Source organism: Panulirus ornatus, chromosome 15, assembly GCF_036320965.1.
Source record: "Panulirus ornatus isolate Po-2019 chromosome 15, ASM3632096v1, whole genome shotgun sequence".
Lineage (NCBI taxonomy): Eukaryota > Metazoa > Arthropoda > Malacostraca > Decapoda > Palinuridae > Panulirus > Panulirus ornatus.
In genome coordinates, this window is record NC_092238.1 from 1,232,913 (window position 1) to 1,252,484 (window position 19,572).

General features: G+C 39.2%; 1 protein-coding gene across 4 annotated transcripts in view; it reads left to right on the plus strand.

Annotated features, from left to right (window-relative positions):
* LOC139753646 (85/88 kDa calcium-independent phospholipase A2-like) overlaps nucleotides 1-19,572 on the plus strand; it is a 93,488-nt gene that overhangs the window by 6,319 nt on the left and 67,597 nt on the right. For 3 of the 4 annotated variants that reach the window (XM_071670256.1, XM_071670258.1, XM_071670257.1), the window contains exons 2-4: nucleotides 3,367-3,474; nucleotides 12,706-12,869; nucleotides 18,039-18,257. In XM_071670256.1, coding sequence (XP_071526357.1) covers nucleotides 3,367-3,474; nucleotides 12,706-12,869; nucleotides 18,039-18,257 — 491 coding nt within the window. Of the gene's footprint in view, nucleotides 1-3,366; nucleotides 3,475-12,705; nucleotides 12,870-12,890; nucleotides 13,059-18,038; nucleotides 18,258-19,572 lie in introns of those variants that run through there. The other variant, XM_071670259.1, reaches the window with a different exon arrangement.

Below are 19,572 nucleotides of genomic sequence, written 5' to 3' on the forward strand. Positions count from 1 at the left end.
AAAAAGTATCCTTGCATAATTTACAGTGATCGTGGCAAATAGATAGTGCTTAGGAAGTCACAGTCATAATAATGTATGCATAATTAAAACATGTCAGAGTCTTATTTTTTTGCATTATTTTTTATGTGCCTCATGTTTTAGTTTTCTTGTGATGAACCTTACTACCTCCAAAGTGTTGTAGATGCAGCCAAGGATGTAGTTATTCTTGTATGTAATTCCTGTTATAGTTTTCATGTAATGAATGAAAAGACTGCAGCCTACCCATAAAGTCTTATGATGATGACCTAGCTATTCAATGAATCCTATCTTTCTTGATTTATTTTTGTTTTAGATTTTTTTTAATGACTGCTTTGCTTTCAAGTAGCTGTGTGATGTAGGTGTATATCATAGTTCAGGGTATATGTAGACATTAAAGAGTTTCTAGGGCATTTTATAAGTAGTCATTAAACTATCATTTGAGATTGTTGCTTAACAGTGTTAGGATGTGTGAGTGTTGTCACTTTCTGTAGTTTGTTTGCGAGAAGCATAATGCTTATGATGGAAAATAGATATTATATGAAATATACTGGATAGATTCATATGCTCATGAGATGTAAACCTCATCATGAATCATGCACTAGATATTGTGATATGAATGAATGGCATTATCTCTGTATTCTCTTTACTTCATATTTCCATTGAATTCCAGTATTTCTCCAGTTGGAATAAAGTGCTGATGATTTTTTTGATAAGTAACACATATGACATTCATTCCCCCTTTCAGTAATATAAGCATATAGATACAACACACAAACTAAACACCTTCAGACCCCTACCTGGCGAGATATTTGGACAAGAAAAAGAATCCCTCGATGTCCTGTAGAAACAATTCATTTGCTCAACTTTAAAGTATACCTCACCTGCCTGATCTTTCATCCTTTCAAAGGAATATATAACAAAGCTACAGAATAGGGTACTCAGAACAACATACACTCAACATTTTCACAATGAAACAAGGGCCTCCCAATATAGTCCCATCTCAACTTGCATAGCACTCAGTTCTTTGCAGCAGCAGTAGACCCTTCCCACCTATAAAACCACTCTGTAAGTAACCACTTAACCCAAGTAGAAATAGCTTACACCTGTCTCACATTTCAGTAACCTTTACTCATCAATTGCCATAACCCCAACAAGTATATCATTGACAAAACACATAGACAGTGAAATAGCCCAACAAGCACTGAACACCCATCCTCCTAATTCAGTCTTAAACTCCAACCCACTGGACATACACCTGTGTGAAGCAACACTCCATAGACAGACATGAGTCACCCTCTACTGCATATGCTGTGGGCATAGCCCATCACAGCACCACAAACAGTGATCATATCCCAAGACCCTTCACACCCATGATGTAGCTCCTAGAAAAAGACACTGAGCATGTTGTACTCAGTTGCTCTGCATTCTCTCCACATATGCATACACACACACAACATCACACTTTATGATATGTGGTCCTGTTGGTGGACATGGCAAGCTTCCTGAGTGATACATGAGCCTCATAAGAATAGGAGGGATTCCTGGGGCAGAAAGTAAGTGAGTGATATTCAACTTTAGATAATAGTATGCCTGATAATAGATTATTTAGAAATATCACTCCTTAATTTGTACCGTAGTAGATGGGATGAGTTGAGATACATATTGATAGATTGCTAGGATCTTTAATGTGATGATTGACTTGAACCAGCACAACAGCCAGTCATACAGTAGATGGTGTATAGAGTCTGAAATGACTGCTGGAAAGATTATTTATTTTTGGAATTCAGTACCTTATGTCATTAATCAACAGTTTTCTTAGCTAGGAACAAAGCATTATTGTGAGAACTCTTGTTCAGTGCAGGTTCAAATTGTTTTCATCCAAAAAGAGGTTTTCCATATGGATTCATGCTTTTCATGGCCTCTTTGCCATCCCATATCATTGAAATTGGGGATACTGATGCTCTCTGACTTACAATGGTTCTACTTACGATTTTTTTACTTTACGGTGGTACGATATTCAACTCTTTATTATGAAGTAGGCTTTTGTGTCTGATGATTTTTTCCAACTGTAGACTAATGTAAGTGTTCTGAGAAAGTTTAAGGTAGGCTAGGCTAAGCTATGATGTTCAGTAGGTTAGATGTACAGTATTGAATGTACATATTTGGTCTTACGATATTCAGTTTGCGATGGGTTTATCGGAAAATAACCCCATCGTATGTCAAGGAGCATATGTATAGTGTCCTTCACTTTAGAACTTAACATTCTGTTCCCAAATTTTTTTCATGCTTCTCTCTGAATCCCTCAGTATGATTATATTAAACTGTCTGATCAAGAACAACTACTTGAACAAAGGCAAACATGGACTTATACCTGGAAGAAGTGTGCAATCTCAATTATTTGGTCATTACTATGACATGTTTGAAAGTTTCATGTAAGGAAAAATAATGGATACTGTTCATTTGACAAAATAAACCTCAGAACTCTCCTCAAGCAAGTAGCTGGATAAGACATTAAGGGTAAGGTAGGAAGATGGATTAAAGAGTTTTTAACTGACAGCAGGTAGCTAGATAAAACATTAAGGGTAAGGTAGGAAGATGGATGAAAGAGTTTTTAACTGACAGAAAGAGTGAAAGTGGTATCAAAGAGCTGTGTTGGAGGAGAAAGATGTCCTATCCAGGGTACATTAGGGAATGGTATTACCATTATTACTTATTATGATAATGACATCAGACATTTACAGGGAATCAGGGGAAAGCATAGTAAGGAGCTTTGCTGATGACACCAGAGTAACCAAAATGATTGGATCAGAAACTGCTCTAAAAGGGATGCAATAAACTTAGAGAAAATATACAAATGGACAGAAGTGAACCTAATGGACTTGAATGAAGATGAATTTGAGCGAAGAAGTTATGAAACAAGGAAGAATACATTAGTGAAACTATATGAGGGCCCAAGAGAGAAGGCTGGTTGATGAATGGGTACCTGGCTTAGGCTGAACTGTGTGTATGTGTGTGTATACACACACATAAGTGGAAAGACATGTTACTTATATAAAAGATTAAGAGACAGGACAGCTTAAGTTTAAAATTCTTTCTCCTTAAGACAAACAGTGAAAAAAAAAAGATAAACATGATGAAAAAAATTAGAATTGTTAGTATTTCAGGTTGCTAAATATTTCATAGCTTTTACTTCATTGAATGGTTGAGGTTCTCACTCATATCTGAGATTTCTAGGTATCTATACATACCATTCCTCAAAACATATGTGTTCTATTTCATTACTGTTGTAGACAAGGGTAGTAATGAATTTTTTGGCTTAGCTTTTTGTCTCATTACTTGGAACGTTAGCTGGTATCTGATGAGGAGGTGATATGCGAGGGAAGTCTCCAGGACAAGATGTCACAGTTCTTTGGCAAGTTGGCTCGAGGCCTTGGCTGGGGCCCACAGCCGACAAAGGTTAGTTTCCACAGTAATACTGTTTTAGTTTAATGACTTTGATAATTTCCTCTAATTTTCAGATGTTATATTTATTTATTATACTTTGTCGCTGTCTCCTGTGTTAGCTAGGTAGCACAAGGAAACAGACAAAAGAATGGCCCAGCCCACCCACATACACATGTATATACATACACATCCACACTCGCACATATACATACCTATAAATTTAAATGTATACATATACAAACATACACACACATATACATATATACACATGTACATAATTCATACTTGTGCCACATAATTCATACTTGCTGCGTTTATTCTTTCCTGTCGCCACGCCGTCACACATGAAATGACACCCCCTTCCCCCGCACGCGTGAGAGGTAGCGCTAGGAAAAGACAACAAAGGCCACATTCGTTCACACTCAGTCTCTAGCTGTCATGTGTAATGCACTGAAACCACAGCTCCCTTTCCACATGCAGGCTTCACAGAACTTTCCATAATTTACCCCAGACACTTCACATGCCCTGGTTCAATCCATTGACAGCACGTCAACCCCGGTATCCCACATTGTTCCAATTCACTCTTTTCCTTGTACGCCTTTCACCCTCCTGCATGTTCAGGCCCTGATCGCTCAAAATCTTTTTCACTCCATCTTTCCACCTCCAATTTGGTCTCCCACTTCTCTTCGTTCCCACCCCACTGACACATATATCCTCTTTGTCAATCTTTCCTCACTCATTCTCGCCTTGTGACCATACCATTTCAATACATCCTCTTCTGCTCAGATGTAAGGTGAGATATATAGACAGTGCTGGTGGCTGATTCGGGGTGAGAAAATGTAGAAGTTGGTGACTGAGTTTGGTAAAGTGTGTGAAGGAAGAAAGCTAAGAGTAAATGTGAATAAGAGCAAGGTTATTAGGTTCAGTAGGGTTGAGGGACAAGTAAATTGGGAGGTTAGTTTGAATGGAGAAAAACTGGAGGAAGTGAAGTGTTTTAGATATCTGGGATTGGATTTGGCAGCGAATGGAACCATGGAAGCAAAAGTGAGTCGCAGGGTGGGGGAGGGGGCAAAGGTTCTGGGAGCATTGAAGAATGTGTGGAAGTTGAGAACGTTATCTCGGAAAGCAAAAATGGGTATGTTTGAGGGAATAGTGGTTCCAACAACGTTATATGATTGTGAGGCATGGGCTATAGATAGGGTTGTGTGGAGGAGGATGGATGTGTTGGAAATGAGATGTTTGAGGACAATATGTGGTGTGAGGTGGTTTGATCGGGTAAGTAATGAAAGGGTAAGAGAGATGTGTGGTAATAAAAAGAGTGTAGTTGAGAGAGCAGAAGAGGGTGTATTGAAATGGTTTGGTCACATGGAGAGAGTGAGTGAGGGAAGATTGACAAAGAGGATAAGTGTGTCGGAGGTGGAGAGAACGCGGAGAAGTGGGAGACCAAATTGGAGGTGGAAGGATGGAGTGAAAAAGATTTTGAGCAATCGGGGCTTGAACATACAGGAGGGTGGAAGCCGTGCAAGGAATATAGTGAATTGGAATGATGTGGTATACCGTGGTCAACGTGCTGTCAATGGATTGAACCAGGGCATGTGAAGTGTCTGGGGTAAACCATGGAAAGTTGTGTGGGGCCTGGATGTGGAAAGGGAGCTGTGGTTACGGGCATTATTACGTGACAGCTAGAGACTGAGTGTGAACGAATGGGGCCTTTGTTGTCTTTTCCTAGCGCTACCTTGCACACATGAGGGGGGAGGGGGATGTTATTCCATATATATATATATATATATATTTTTTTTTTTTTTTATACTTTGTCGCTGTCTCCCGTGTTTGCGAGGTAGCGCAAGGAAACAGACGAAAGAAATGGCCCAACCCCCCCCATACACATGTATATACATACGTCCACACACGCAAATATACATACCTACACAGCTTTCCATGGTTTACCCTAGACGCTTCACATGCCTTGATTCAATCCACTGACAGCACGTCAACCCCGGTATACCACATCGCTCCAATTCACTCTATTCCTTGCCCTCCTTTCACCCTCTTGCATGTTCAGGCCCCGATCACACAAAATCTTTTTCGCTCCATCTTTCCACCTCCAATTTGGTCTCCCACTTCTCCTCGTTCCCTACACCTCCGACACATATATCCTCTTGGTCAATCTTTCCTCACTCATTCTCTCCATGTGCCCAAACCATTTCAAAACACCCTCTTCTGCTCTCTCAACCACGCTCTTTTTATTTCCACACATCTCTCTTACCCTTACATTACTTACTCGATCAAACCACCTCACACCACACATTGTCCTCAAACATCTCATTTCCAGCACATCCACCCTCCTGCACGCAACTCTACCCATAGCCCACGCCTCGCAACCATACAACATTGTTGGAACCACTATTCATTCAAACATACCCATTTTAGCTTTCCAAGATAATGTTCTCGACTTCCACACATTCTTCAAGGCTCCCAGGATTTTCGCCCCCTCCCCCACCCTATGATTCACTTCCGCTTCCATGGTTCCATCCGCTGCCAGATCCACTCCCAGATATCTAAAACACTTTACTTCCTCCAGTTTTTCTCCATTCAAACTTACCTCCCAATTGACTTGACCCTCAACCCTACTGTACCTAATAACCTTGCTCTTATTCACATTTACTCTTAACTTTCTTCTTTCACACACTTTACCAAACTCAGTCACCAGCTTCTGCAGTTTCTCACATGAATCAGCCACCAGCGCTGTATCATCAGCAAACAACAACTGACTCACTTCCCAAGCTCTCTCATCCACAACAGACTTCATACTTGCCCCTCTTTCCAAAACTCTTGCATTCACTTCCCTAACAACCCCATCCATAAACAAATTAAACAACCATGGAGACATCGCACACCCCTGCCGCAAACCTACATTCACTGAGAACCAATCACTTTCCTCTCTTCCTACACCTACACATGCCTTGCATCCTCGATAAGAACTTTTCACTGCTTCTAACAACTTGCCTCCCACACTATATATTCTTAACACCTTCCACAGAGCATCTCTATCAACTCTATCATATGCCTTCTCCAGATCCATAAATGCTACATACAAATCCATTTGCTTTTCTAAGTATTTCTCGCATACATTCTTCAAAGCAAACACCTGATCCACACATCCTCTACCACTCCTGAAACCACACTGCTCTTCCCCAATCTGATGCTCTGTACATGCCTTCACCCTCTCAATCAATACCCCTCCCATATAATTTACCAGGAATACTCAACAAACTTATACCTCTGTAATTTGAGCACTCACTCTTATCCCCTTTGCCTTTGTGCAATGGCACTATACACGCATTCCGCCAATCCTCAGGCACCTCACCATGAGTCATACATACATTAAATAACCTTACCAACCAGTCAACAATACAGTCACCCCCTTTTTAATAAATTCCACTGCAATACCATCCAAACCTGCTGCCTTGCCGGCTTTCATCTTCCGCAAAGCTTTTACTACCTCTTCTCTGTTTACCAAATCATTTTCCCTATATATATATATATATATATATATATATATATATATATATATATATATATATATATATATATATATTTTTCTTTCTTTCAAACTATTCGCCAATTCGCGCGTTAGTGAGGTAGCGTTAAGAACAGAGGACTGGGCCTTTGAGGGAATATCCTCACCTGGCCCCCTTCTCTGTTCCTTCTTTTGGAAAAATTTAAAAAAAAAAAAAGAATGATGAGAGGGGAGGATTTCCAGCCCCCCGCTCCCTCCCCTTTTAGTCGCCTTCTACGACACGCAGGGAACACGTGGGAAGTATTCTTTCTCCCCTATCCCCGGGGATAAAATATATATTTATTTTTTTTTTATTTTGCTTTGTGGCTGTCTCCCATTTTTGTGAGGTAGCGCAAGGAAACAGACGAAATATATATATATATATGGTGTGCAAAGTGAGAGGGTTAGGGAAAATGATTTGGTAAACAGAGAAGAGGTAGTGAAAGCTTTGCGGAAGATGAAAGCCGGCAAGGCAGCAGGTTTGGATGGTATTGCAGTGGAATTTATTAAAAAAGGGGGTGACTGTATTGTTGACTGGTTGGTAAGGTTATTTAATGTATGTATGACTCATGGTGAGGTGCCTGAGGATTGGCGGAATGCGTGCATAGTGCCATTGTACAAAGGCAAAGGGGATAAGAGTGAGTGCTCAAATTACAGAGGTATAAGTTTGTTGAGTATTCCTGGTAAATTATATGGGAGGGTATTGATTGAGAGGGTGAAGGCATGTACAGAGCATCAGATTGGGGAAGAGCAGTGTGGTTTCAGAAGTGGTAGAGGATGTGTGGATCAGGTGTTTGCTTTGAAGAATGTATGTGAGAAATACTTAGAAAAGCAAATGGATTTGTATGTAGCATTTATGGATCTGGAGAAGGCATATGATAGAGTTGATAGAGATGCTCTGTGGAAGGTATTAAGTATATATGGTGTGGGAGGAAAGTTGTTAGAAGCAGTGAAATGTTTTTATCGAGGATGTAAGGCATGTGTACGTGTAGGAAGAGAGGAAAGTGATTGGTTCTCAGTGAATGTAGGTTTGCGGCAGGGGTGTGTGATGTCTCCATGGTTGTTTAATTTGTTTATGGATGGGGTTGTTAGGGAGGTAAATGCAAGAGTTTTGGAAAGAGGGGCAAGTATGAAGTCTGTTGGGGATGAGAGAGCTTGGGAAGTGAGTCAGTTGTTGTTCGCTGATGATACAGCGCTGGTGGCTGATTCATGTGAGAAACTGCAGAAGCTGGTGACTGAGTTTGGAAAAGTGTGTGGAAGAAGAAAGTTAAGAGTAAATGTGAATAAGAGCAAGGTTATTAGGTACAGTAGGGTTGAGGGTCAAGTCAATTGGGAGGTGAGTTTGAATGGAGAAAAACTGGAGGAAGTGAAGTGTTTTAGATATCTGGGAGTGGATCTGGCAGCGGATGGAACCATGGAAGCGGAAGTGGATCATAGGGTGGGGGAGGGGGCGAAAATCCTGGGGGCCTTGAAGAATGTGTGGAAGTCGAGAACATTATCTCGGAAAGCAAAAATGGGTATGTTTGAAGGAATAGTGGTTCCAACAATGTTGTATGGTTGTGAGGCGTGGGCTATGGATAGAGTTGTGCGCAGGAGGATGGATGTGCTGGAAATGAGATGTTTGAGGACAATGTGTGGTGTGAGGTGGTTTGATCGAGTGAGTAACGTAAAGGTAAGAGAGATGTGTGGAAATAAAAAGAGCGTGGTTGAGAGAGCAGAAGAGGGTGTTTTGAAGTGGTTTGGGCACATGGAGAGGATGAGTGAGGAAAGATTGACCAAGAGGATATATGTGTCGGAGGTGGAGGGAACAAGGAGAAGAGGGAGACCAAATTGGAGGTGGAAAGATGGAGTGAAAAAGATTTTGTGTGATCGGGGCCTGAACATGCAGGAGGGTGAAAGGAGGGCAAGGAATAGAGTGAATTGGAGCGATGTGGTATACCGGGGTTGACGTGCTGTCAGTGGATTGAAGCAAGGCATGTGAAGCGTCTGGGGTAAACCATGGAAAGCTGTGTAGGTATGTATATTTGCGTGTGTGGACGTATGTATATACATGTGTATGGGGGGGGTTGGGCCATTTCTTTCGTCTGTTTCCTTGCGCTACCTCGCAAACGCGGGAGACAGCGACAAAGTATAATAAAAAAAAATAAAAATATATATATATATATATATATATATATATATATATATATATATATATATATGTGTGTGTGTGTGTGTGTGAAAGAAGAAAGTTAAGGGTAAATGTGAATAAGAGCAAGGTTATTAGGTACAGTAGGTTTGAGGGTCAAGTCAATTGGGAGGTAAGTTTGAATGGAGAAAAACTGGAGGAAGTAAAGTGTTTTAGATATCTGGGAGTGGATCTGGCAGCGGATGGAACCTTGGAAGCGGAAGTGGATCATAGGGTGGGGGAGGGGGCGAAAATTCTGGGAGCCTTGAGGAATGTGTGGAAGTTGAGAACATTATCTCGGAAAGCAAAAATGGGTATGTTTGAAGGAATAGTGGTTCCAACAATGTTGTATGGTTGCGAGGCGTGGGCTATGGATAGAGTTGTGCACAGGAGGATGGATGTGCTGGAAATGAGATGTTTGAGGACAGTGTGTGGTGTGAGGTGGTTTGATCGAGTAAGTAACGTAAGGGTAAGAGAGATGTGTGGAAATAAAAAGAGCGTGGTTGAGAGAGCAGAAGAGGGTGTTTTGAAATGGTTTGGGCACATGGAGAGAATGAGTGAGGAAAGATTGACCAAGAGGGTATATGTGTCGGAGGTGGAGGGAACGAGGAGAAGTGGGAGACCAAATTGGAGGTGGAAAGATGGAGTGAAAAAGATTTTGTGTGATCGGGGCCTGAACATGCAGGAGGGTGAAAGGAGGGCAAGGAATAGAGTGAATTGGATTGATGTGGTATACCGGGGTTGACGTGCTGTCAGTGGATTGAATCAGGGCATGTGAAGCGTCTGGGGTAAACCATGGAAAGCTGTGTAGGTATGTATATTTGCGTGTGTGGACGTATGTATATACATGTGTATGGGGGTGGGTTGGGCCATTTCTTTCGTCTGTTTCCTTGCGCTACCTCGCAAACGCGGGAGACAGCAAAAAAAAAAATATATATATATATATATATATAATATGTATATTATTTTCTTTCATTTTTCATGCTTGATTGCCATTTTCTGCATTAGAGGTAGGGCATGGAACCGATGAAGAAAGGCAGCATTTACTCAATCTATTCTCTAGCTGTCATGTAATACCCTGAAACCACAGCTCTCTATCCACAACCAGGCCACACAGACATTACCGTAGTTTACCACGAGTGCTTTACATGCCGTGGTTTAGTCTGGTGACAGCACATCGACCCCTGTATACCACATCATTCCAGTTAATTTTTTCTCACATATGCTTTTCATCCTCCTGCATGTTCAGTCCTCAACTGCTCTAAAACTTTCATAAACCCATCCTTCCATCTCCAATTTGGTCTGTCCATTTTCTTTGTTCCCTACACATATCCTCTTTATCAACCTTTCCCTACTCATTCTTTCTTAACCATTTCATCACATCCTCTTCAGCTTTTTCAACCACATTCTTTTTATTACCACACCTCTATCATACCCTTTTATTACTTGCTCGGTCAAACCACTTCACACAACATATTGTCCTCAGATATTTCATTTCCACACAGCCTTATCTCTATAGCCCATGCCTCGCATCCCCTTCACATTGTTGGGACTACAACACCTTCAGACATACCCATTTTTGCCCTCCTAGATAACGATCTCTCTTTCTACACATTATTCAGCACTTCAAGAACCTTATGACTCACTTCCTTTTCCATGGTTCCATTTGCTGCTATTCACTCCTTGGTATCTAAAACACTTCACTTCCACCCACTTTTCTCCATTCAAAATTACATTCCAAGTAACCTTCCCTCAACCCTGTTAAACCTGATAATCATCTTTTATTCATATTTACTTTCAACCCTCTCTTTTCACATACTCGTCTAAGCATGGTCACCAACGTCTGCAGTTTCAAACTTGAATCTGCCATCAGTGCCGTGTCATGAACAACCAAGAGCTGACTCACTTATCAGGTCCTCTCCTCCTACAGATTGCATACTCATTCATCTCTCAAAGACTCTCACATTTACCTCCCTAACCATTCTATCCTTAAGGAAAAAATAATTTTACCATGGTGCTATCACACATCTCTGCCAGAGACCAACTTTCACTTGGAACCATTCATTCTCCTCTATTCCTATTTATACACTTACCTTACACCCCTGATAAAAATTTCTCTGCATACACCAGCTTTCCTCTCACACCATTTATTATTAAGACCTTCCACAAGGCATTTCTATCAACCCGTCATATGCTTTCTTCAGATCCATAAATGCCACATACAAAACCATATGTTTCTTTAGATATTTCTCACACAAAAAGGAACAGAGAAGGGGGCCAAGTGAGGATATTCCCTCTAAGACTTAGTCCTCTGTTCTTAATGCTACCTCGCTAATGTGGGAAATGGTGAATATGTATGGGAAAAAATTTGTAATAAATATACGTGTGTGTGTTTGTGTGTGTATATGTGTATGTGTAAAAAATATACAAGTTGCGAGCTTATATAAGATGCAGTTAAAACCACAAGGAAAAGGAACATAAGAAATGTCAAGCATATTTATGAATTAGAGTAGTCAAAGAGAACCAGAAAATGATAAACCAAACCACCAGTGGGCAGGGGCATGCAAATGAGTAAAGAGACATGTAAAGGGATTAAGACACGGGACAACAACATCCTGGATGACCTCAGCACTCTCAAGTTACATTTTCAGGTTAGCCTGTAAACCAATATTTTGATTGATGTTGATATCCCAACTCTGTTTGATAAGAGACAATTAAACGGTATTTCTATCACTTATTGAGTCATATGTGACAACCTTAGCATTGCTCTAGACAGTTTGATCATAATCTGTAAGATGAATAAATATTACATTAGATTCTTAACCATGCTTATCACTATTTTTAAGTTATTCAATCTTAACACGGATAAGGATTGATTTTTTTATGACAAAATAGAGGGTAACTTTTTCTGGTATGAAACTGATAAACCAGTAGGCAGAATTAGTTTGTTTCAGGCATTTCCCTCTGGGTGTCTAACAACAGAATCTACAAAGAAATCAGGAAGCAGAAATACAAGTCTCGAAATATCATTTCACGAATCAACCTTCAGTTTGCTTAAATCCAAAGTTCTTCTTGCTGCACTTGAGGCAGTTATGTGCAAATTGTTACCACATATGTCATATTCATCCATGCTCTCATATTCCTATACTCTCTTGTTCTGTATCACATTTGGTAAATTCTGACTATTGTGTTTAGTCTCAAAGTACTTTTTTTAAAATACTGTGAAACAGTATATTTTATATACATTTGCAGGTACATGGGAATGGATATGAAAGAAATATGATGTACCAAAAATACAGAAATCTTTGGACCTTTAGAAAATTTTCATTCATGGCAATTCCTAACCTTTTTGGCTGCATATGGAGTTGGGGCTTGGTACCCCATCTGCTGAACTAATGCTCCGTAAATGTGCATGTGTGCTTAGTTTTATCCATATATTTTGGAATTTAGTTATGGATGTAAAGGAGAGCTATAATGTTTTGCAGTATTCTCCATTTACTCTGATTCTTCCTTACAGGTTAATAATGTGAACTGGAATGATTATGCTAATAGGGCCTTCACATTCGTTGAAGGACCTTTCATCATTGTGCCTTTAGCTGAAGATGATATCAAGGAAGACCCTAATCTTGCTTTTGAACTGATTATCCACAAAGAAATTAACAGTTCACGAAATGCATATAGGTGAGGACACAAAAGAAGTTCTTCCCTGTTGTTTATGATATGAAGTTGGACTCAGCCTGCTTTGCTGTGAATGTTTGTGAAGTACTTTAATGCAACAGTATGGAGAACACTAGTAATTCCACACAACAATGGACATGAGGATATGTATGGTTGCACTTTAAGACTGCATTTGCTCAATTAAAGTGAAAGGTAACTAACAAAGAGATGGACTTTAAGCTTTATTAGTTGTATATTAGGATCTCGTTATGAGTAACCTGGAACTGATACTGTATAAGATGTATTCCAGCATGATGTGTGGGAGCACATGCCTGTAATATAACCGGCCAGCTTTAGCTTCAAGTTGACTAATGCCTGACAAATTGGCTTTCCCTTTTCTATCTGTACAATTGTGAGTGTCACAAACTGAATTAAGTAAAATGGTTCAGTTAGATGCTGAGTTGCTCGTAAAGTTAGCTACCCCCGAGTTTATTTTCGTCATGTATGGAACTTTGAATTGTTCATGTTCCAAAATTAGCATAATTGAATATAGTTTAAACTTTTGATATTTTAGATAGTAATAGAAGGACAGTATTTCATTACATTAAGATGTCAAAAAAAATTTAAGTATACTATGTGGGGGACTTACTTTTCTAACTGGCATAATGTCATGTTTAGCATTACATGGGCATGCAAGTACTGGATAATAACACTTTTCCTTTAGGTAGAACAGTTGAACAAACAATTAGTTAGATAATTTTTACTTATTGACTTTAAAGTGCAAATGACTCAGTCGGGTCAATTGATTACAGAATGAGAGAGGTGTGACTTCTGTGTATGGGGATAGAGTTTGCCTATGACCCAAGAGGGGTTATCACTCTGGGAACATACAGGAGTTATTAGACTTAGATATGTGTGGATGCCCCAACCATTTGTGTTTAATCATCATTTACCTTTTAGATGCTGTAGTAAATTTCATGAGAATTCCTTAAAATTCTTTGCTCAAAGTGATTTTTTCAGCTTTCATCTCGTACAACCATAAAGTAGATGTATCTGCCATAAAAGATCATGGGAAATTCATATGCCTCAAAGTAAATTGCCATCTCCCCAAAGATGAAAATTTCCTAAGAATTAAATTAAGAGGCTAACAAGGAAGAAAAGTTTGAATATGATACCAAATTTATTCCAGGTGCATATAATTTTCTTATGTGAAATACAGACAATGTAGAGAAACCTGAATACTTCTAAGGAAAATTTTCATTTCATGAAATTACTTCTCAAACTGAAAAAGCTAGCAAAGAGGAAAAGTTTGAATAAGATGCAAGATTGTAAAGAGAGTGGAATGCTCTGCAACAAATTGACATAAGATATGAATACATACTATCAGTGTTGAACAGAATGAAAGTATAATAGCAGTCTTTAGTAAGTTTTGTCTGAGGACAATGAAAGAAACAAAATATAGTTAAGCCCTTGATTGCTCTATTCAATATGTCACTTGCAATGGAAAAAGTTCCAGATGAATTGAAGTTTGCCAATGTAACACCAGTATTTAAATAAAGTAATAAGTTGCTGCTAGAAATTATTATTCATTTAGCTTAATATTTGTAACTGAAAATTAATGGAAACCATAATTCAAGACAGAATTGTAAGCCGTTTAGAGGACCACCACTCGATAAACAATTCCCAGCATGGCTTTTGATAAAACACTCCTGTCTGACAAATTTGCTTTATTTTTTTGACGATACATTCAACATGTATAATGAAAGTAAAGTAGTTAATGTCATCTATCTAGATTTTCAGATTGCATTCAATAAGGTTCCGCATCAAAGGTTGCAAGCAAAAATTAAGTGACGTGATACTGCTGGAGTTGTACTTCAGTGGATAGGAAATTAGTTGATGGGCCATAAACAGAGTTATGATTAATAGTCAAACCTCAGAATTGTTAAACATAACAAGTGTTGTGTCACAAAGATCAGTCTTGGAACTGGTACTCTTTCTCACGTGTGTTTTAAGATACTGATTATAGGCTGCAGCTTTTATTATCAAAATTTGCTTATATTAAGCTAGGAAATAAATCTACAAATAAACTTGAATGTCTGCAGCTTCAAACTGATGAACTGGGCTCATAGGCAGGAAATGAATTTTGATATCAGTAAGTGCATAGATTTACATATCAGTAGTGGAAATGAAAAGATAAAATACAGTATGAATTCTGTCAATCTGCATAAGGTAAATTAGGAAAAAGACTGGTTTTATAATCTCTGGTGATGTCAAAAAAAGTTTGAAGTGCATAGAAGCACAAAAATGACTGAACAAGATTCTTAGATTCATAGGTAAGGCTTTCAGAATCAAGGAAATCATCCTTACTCTTTACAGTCATTGGTTTGTCCCCATCTTGAATATTGTGTACAGTATTGGGTGCTTTACTTGACAAAAAGACATGGACAGAATGGGGAATGTACAGTGTCGGGCTACCAAAAGGATTACTGCGATGAGAAACAAGTCTTAAGCTGACTAAACAAGCTGAATCTATTTATTTTAGGAAAGATACGGTTACGAGGCAGTGTAATGCAAGATTCAAGATTATCAAAGGCTTTGATAACCATGATTTAACATGCTACTTAAGACTCAATCTATCTGAATTCTCTTGTAATAATGGACATAAACCATGGACAAACATTTTACCTTGAATAAGCGAAAGAAATTTTTCTTCAACAGGATTAAGTTTTTTTCATACCTGATCGCTGTTTCATGTGTTGGCGAGGTAGCACCAAGAACAGACAGAAGAAGGCTGCATTTGTTCACATCCATTCTTTAGCTGTTATTTGTAATGCACCTAAACCATAGCTTGTTAACTTATGAAATTATTTACAAATTAGAGTGGTTGAAAGCAGTACTATAGATATGTTTAAGAATAGACTTCATAGATATTTCATTTCAAGTCCACAGCTTACATTATTTATGCCTCCTTAGTCTCACTGACAGGTTGCAGGTCTTTCTTTTTGAATTTTCTGTATGACTTCATCTTTTACCATACTATTCTTTGTTTCTTGTGTCTTCCACTATCACAAACACCCTCAAAGGGACCCAAGGGTCTGTTGCTGTTTGAAATCCTGTGCATTCCTTTCCTTTCTTTACTCCTAAAGGCATATTGTAGGTTGCATTTGGTAGGCAGCCACAGACCAGGGGGGTGTATTACCAGTACTATCCGCCTGGGTATTGGGAGGTTTAGTGGTGGCTGGGTCGTAAGTCAGCACTTCAGTGGTTGTCAAGTTGCAATCCTTTGACCAAGGTAGCTATCTTTTCATTTTGCCTCACCCTCACATGGTTTGCTGGTTTTTTGTCCTCAAACATACAATCTCTCCTTGTCACAAATATCACTTGACAACAGTTAACTCATAACTCATTCTTCCTAATTCTAGATATTTCTGCATTGAGTGCTTTGTGCTAGTCCTGTCTTATGGCAAAATGGTAGGAGCAGTAGATAGGAGTAGGTAGGAATGTTGAATTGTAGCTTTAGGTAAAAGTTGTAGGTAGGAGCATTAGCTGGGAGCATTAGGTAGAAGTAGCGGGTTGTAACATAAGGCAGGAATATTAGGTAGACACATTAGTTAGGAGCCCCTGTAAATGGTTAGGCACTAAAGGTTAAAAAGCAGCACTGGAGTTCAGTTATGAAGACTCTTTTGCCATGGTCACCCCTTTCAGGGAGTTCCCAAAGGGAGTGGGCATCAGAGATATGGATAGATAGATGTGATTTTCATTCAAATTACACACTGATGATTTTTTTATGAAATGAAAATTGATGCAAAAGCTTCATATTAGCAATGAGAAACCTTGGTATGTTTGCAAGGAAGTTAACATATTTGATGCTGTATTCTATGCTATATATATTCAATAATCCAATTGTAATGTCGAATTATATGTACTTTAATGCTTTTGTGATTCTAAAAATATATGCGGAGACTCAGGAGCATGAAGAGGCAACACCATACAGCCAGAGCAACTAGGTTGTTTACAGAATTTGAGTGGCAGCCACCATACCATCAGAGGGAAAAGTGGCATGCATTTCAACACTGCGATGAGAGATGAATAGGCATATAGGGTAGAAAAGTTTTGCTATGAATTAGAGGTGATTAGGAATCTGTTTAGATAAAAGTATCCTGTAATTCAACAAAAATTGAATGAGATATCAAGATGGTTAGACTTAGATGAAAAGAGAGATTCAACAAGTTTATTTGAACTAGTTGGATTAAGGTAAGTTTGTCATACAGCCAGAGATAGATTGTAAAGATACATTAGGTATTAGTTGATAGGCAGCCAATTACCAGGGAGGTATATTACTAGTGCTACCCACCTGGATATTGGGAGGGTTAGAAACAGCTGTTTAGTATGTCAGCTCGTCAGTGGCTGTCAAGTCGCACTTCTGTGACACAGGTAGCTGTCTTTTCTTTTGTCTCACCCACACATGGACTGTTGACATTCTGTCCACGAACATACAATCTCTCGTTGTCACACATAACACTTGACAACATAACTCATGCAACTCATTCTTCATAACTCAAGATTTTTCTGCTGAAGTACTGTATGCTACCCCTGCCTTTTAGCAAATTAGTAGGAGCATTAGGTAGAAACATTCAGTGGGAGTAGTAATTAGGAACATTAGGTAGAACTAGTGGCTTAGAACATTAGGTATAAGTAGTTAGTAGGAACATTAGGTTAGAGCCTGCAAACACTGTGCTAGAGTCGCCCTGTGTCAGTGACCTGTTAAAAGTGAGGCAATAAAGGCTAAGAAGTGGCACTGGAGTTCACTAGTTATGGAGACTGTATCGCCCTAGCTATCCCATTGAAGGAGTTCTTAGAGGGAACAGGCATTAGAGATGTAGACAGATAGAATAGATACAGAGCAAGTATATGAGTAACATCTGGAAAGAAATCTTGTGAATAAGTATTGAAATCAAGTTGCATGTATGAGGTATAGAGTAAGATCTGTAGACTGCTGAGATTCATAGATTATAGCTAATGATTTGAAAATATTATTTACTATTTTTTCTCCTTTTTTGTTCTGTTCATATTTTTTAGTTCATGGTGAAGTACAAATTTGTTTAGCCTCATTCTAGACCATGAGCTTGCTCATAAAGAAGAGTTGTGATTTCTTGAATCTAGTTCTTAACTTCACTCATATCCTGGTTTCAGCCTCATGAGAACGTGCACAGAAACTGAGGCTAAACAAGCTTACGAAGCATGTCGAAGAATTTTATTGCCACTGGTGGACTCTTGTGGGAAGGAAGTCCTCTGCCACAATGTATTACAGAAGATCCTTGATTTTCATCGGGAACATCCTTCCTGGCATGTGGCACACATCATGACACACTTTGGGTTCTTGGAGGCCTTAAAAAATGAAGAGGTGTTAAGGTAGGAATACATTGGAAGTTGATTGTATTGATAATGATGACCATCATACCATTGATATAAATACAGTCATCATATCAGATTGTTTTCATAGTGATATTGATATGAGAATGGTTTGGTTAAGAGAGAAGAGGTAGTGAAAGCTTTGTGGAAGATGAAATCCTGCAAGGTGGTGTGTTGGATGGTATTGCTGTAGAATTTATTAAAAAAGGGGGTGACTGTGTTGTTGATTGGTTGGTAAGGATATTCATGTATGTTTGGACCATGGTGAAGGATTGATGGAATGCATGCATAGTGTCATTGCACAATGGTAAAGGGGATAAAGGTGAGTGTTCAAACTACAGAGGCATAAGTTTGTTGAGTATTCTTGGGAAATTATAGTGGAGGGTTTTGATTGAGAGGGGTGAAGACATGTACTGAGCATCAGGTTGGGGAAGAGTAGTGTGGTTTCAAAAGTGGTAGAGGATGTGTGGATCAGGAGTTTGCTTTGAAGAATGTATGTGATAAGAACTTAGAAAAACAGATGGATTTGTATGTAGCATTTATGGATCTGGAGAAGGCATATGATAGGGTTGCTAGAGGTGCTTTGTGGAAGGTCATACGAGCATATGGTGTGGGAGGTAAGTTGCTAGAAGCAGTGAAAAGTTTTTATCAAGGATGTAAGGCATGTGTATGAGTAGGAAGAGAGGAGAGTGATTGGTTCCCAGTGAAGGTTAGTCTGTAGCACGGGTGTGTGATGTCCCCATGGTTATTTATGGATGGGGTGATTAGGGAGGTAAATGCAAGAGTTTTGGAGAGAGGGGCAAATATGCAGTCTCTTGGGGATGAGAGGGCCTGGGAAGTGAATTAGTTGTTGTTCGGTGATGATATTGCTGTAGTGACTGATTCGAGCAAGAAACTGCAGAAGTTGGTGACTGAGTTTGGAAAAGTGTGTGAAAGGAGAAAATTGAGAGTAAATGTGAATAAGAGCAAGGTTATTAGGTTCAGTAGGGTTGAGGGACAAGTTAATTAGGATGTAAGTTTGAATGGAGAAAAATTGGAGGAAGTGAAGTGTTTTAGATATTTGGGAGTGGACTTAGCAGCAAATGGAACCATGGAAGTGGAAGTGAGTCACAGGTTGGGGGAGGGTGTGAAGGTTCTGGGAGTGATGAAGAATGTGTGGAAGGAGAGAATGTTATCTCAGAGAGCAAAAATGGGTATGTTTGAAGGAATAGTAGTTCCAACAATGTTATATGGTTGCGAGGCATGGGCTATAGATAGGGTTGTATGGAGGAAGGTGGATATGTTGGAAAGGAAATGTTTGAGGACAGTGCACGGT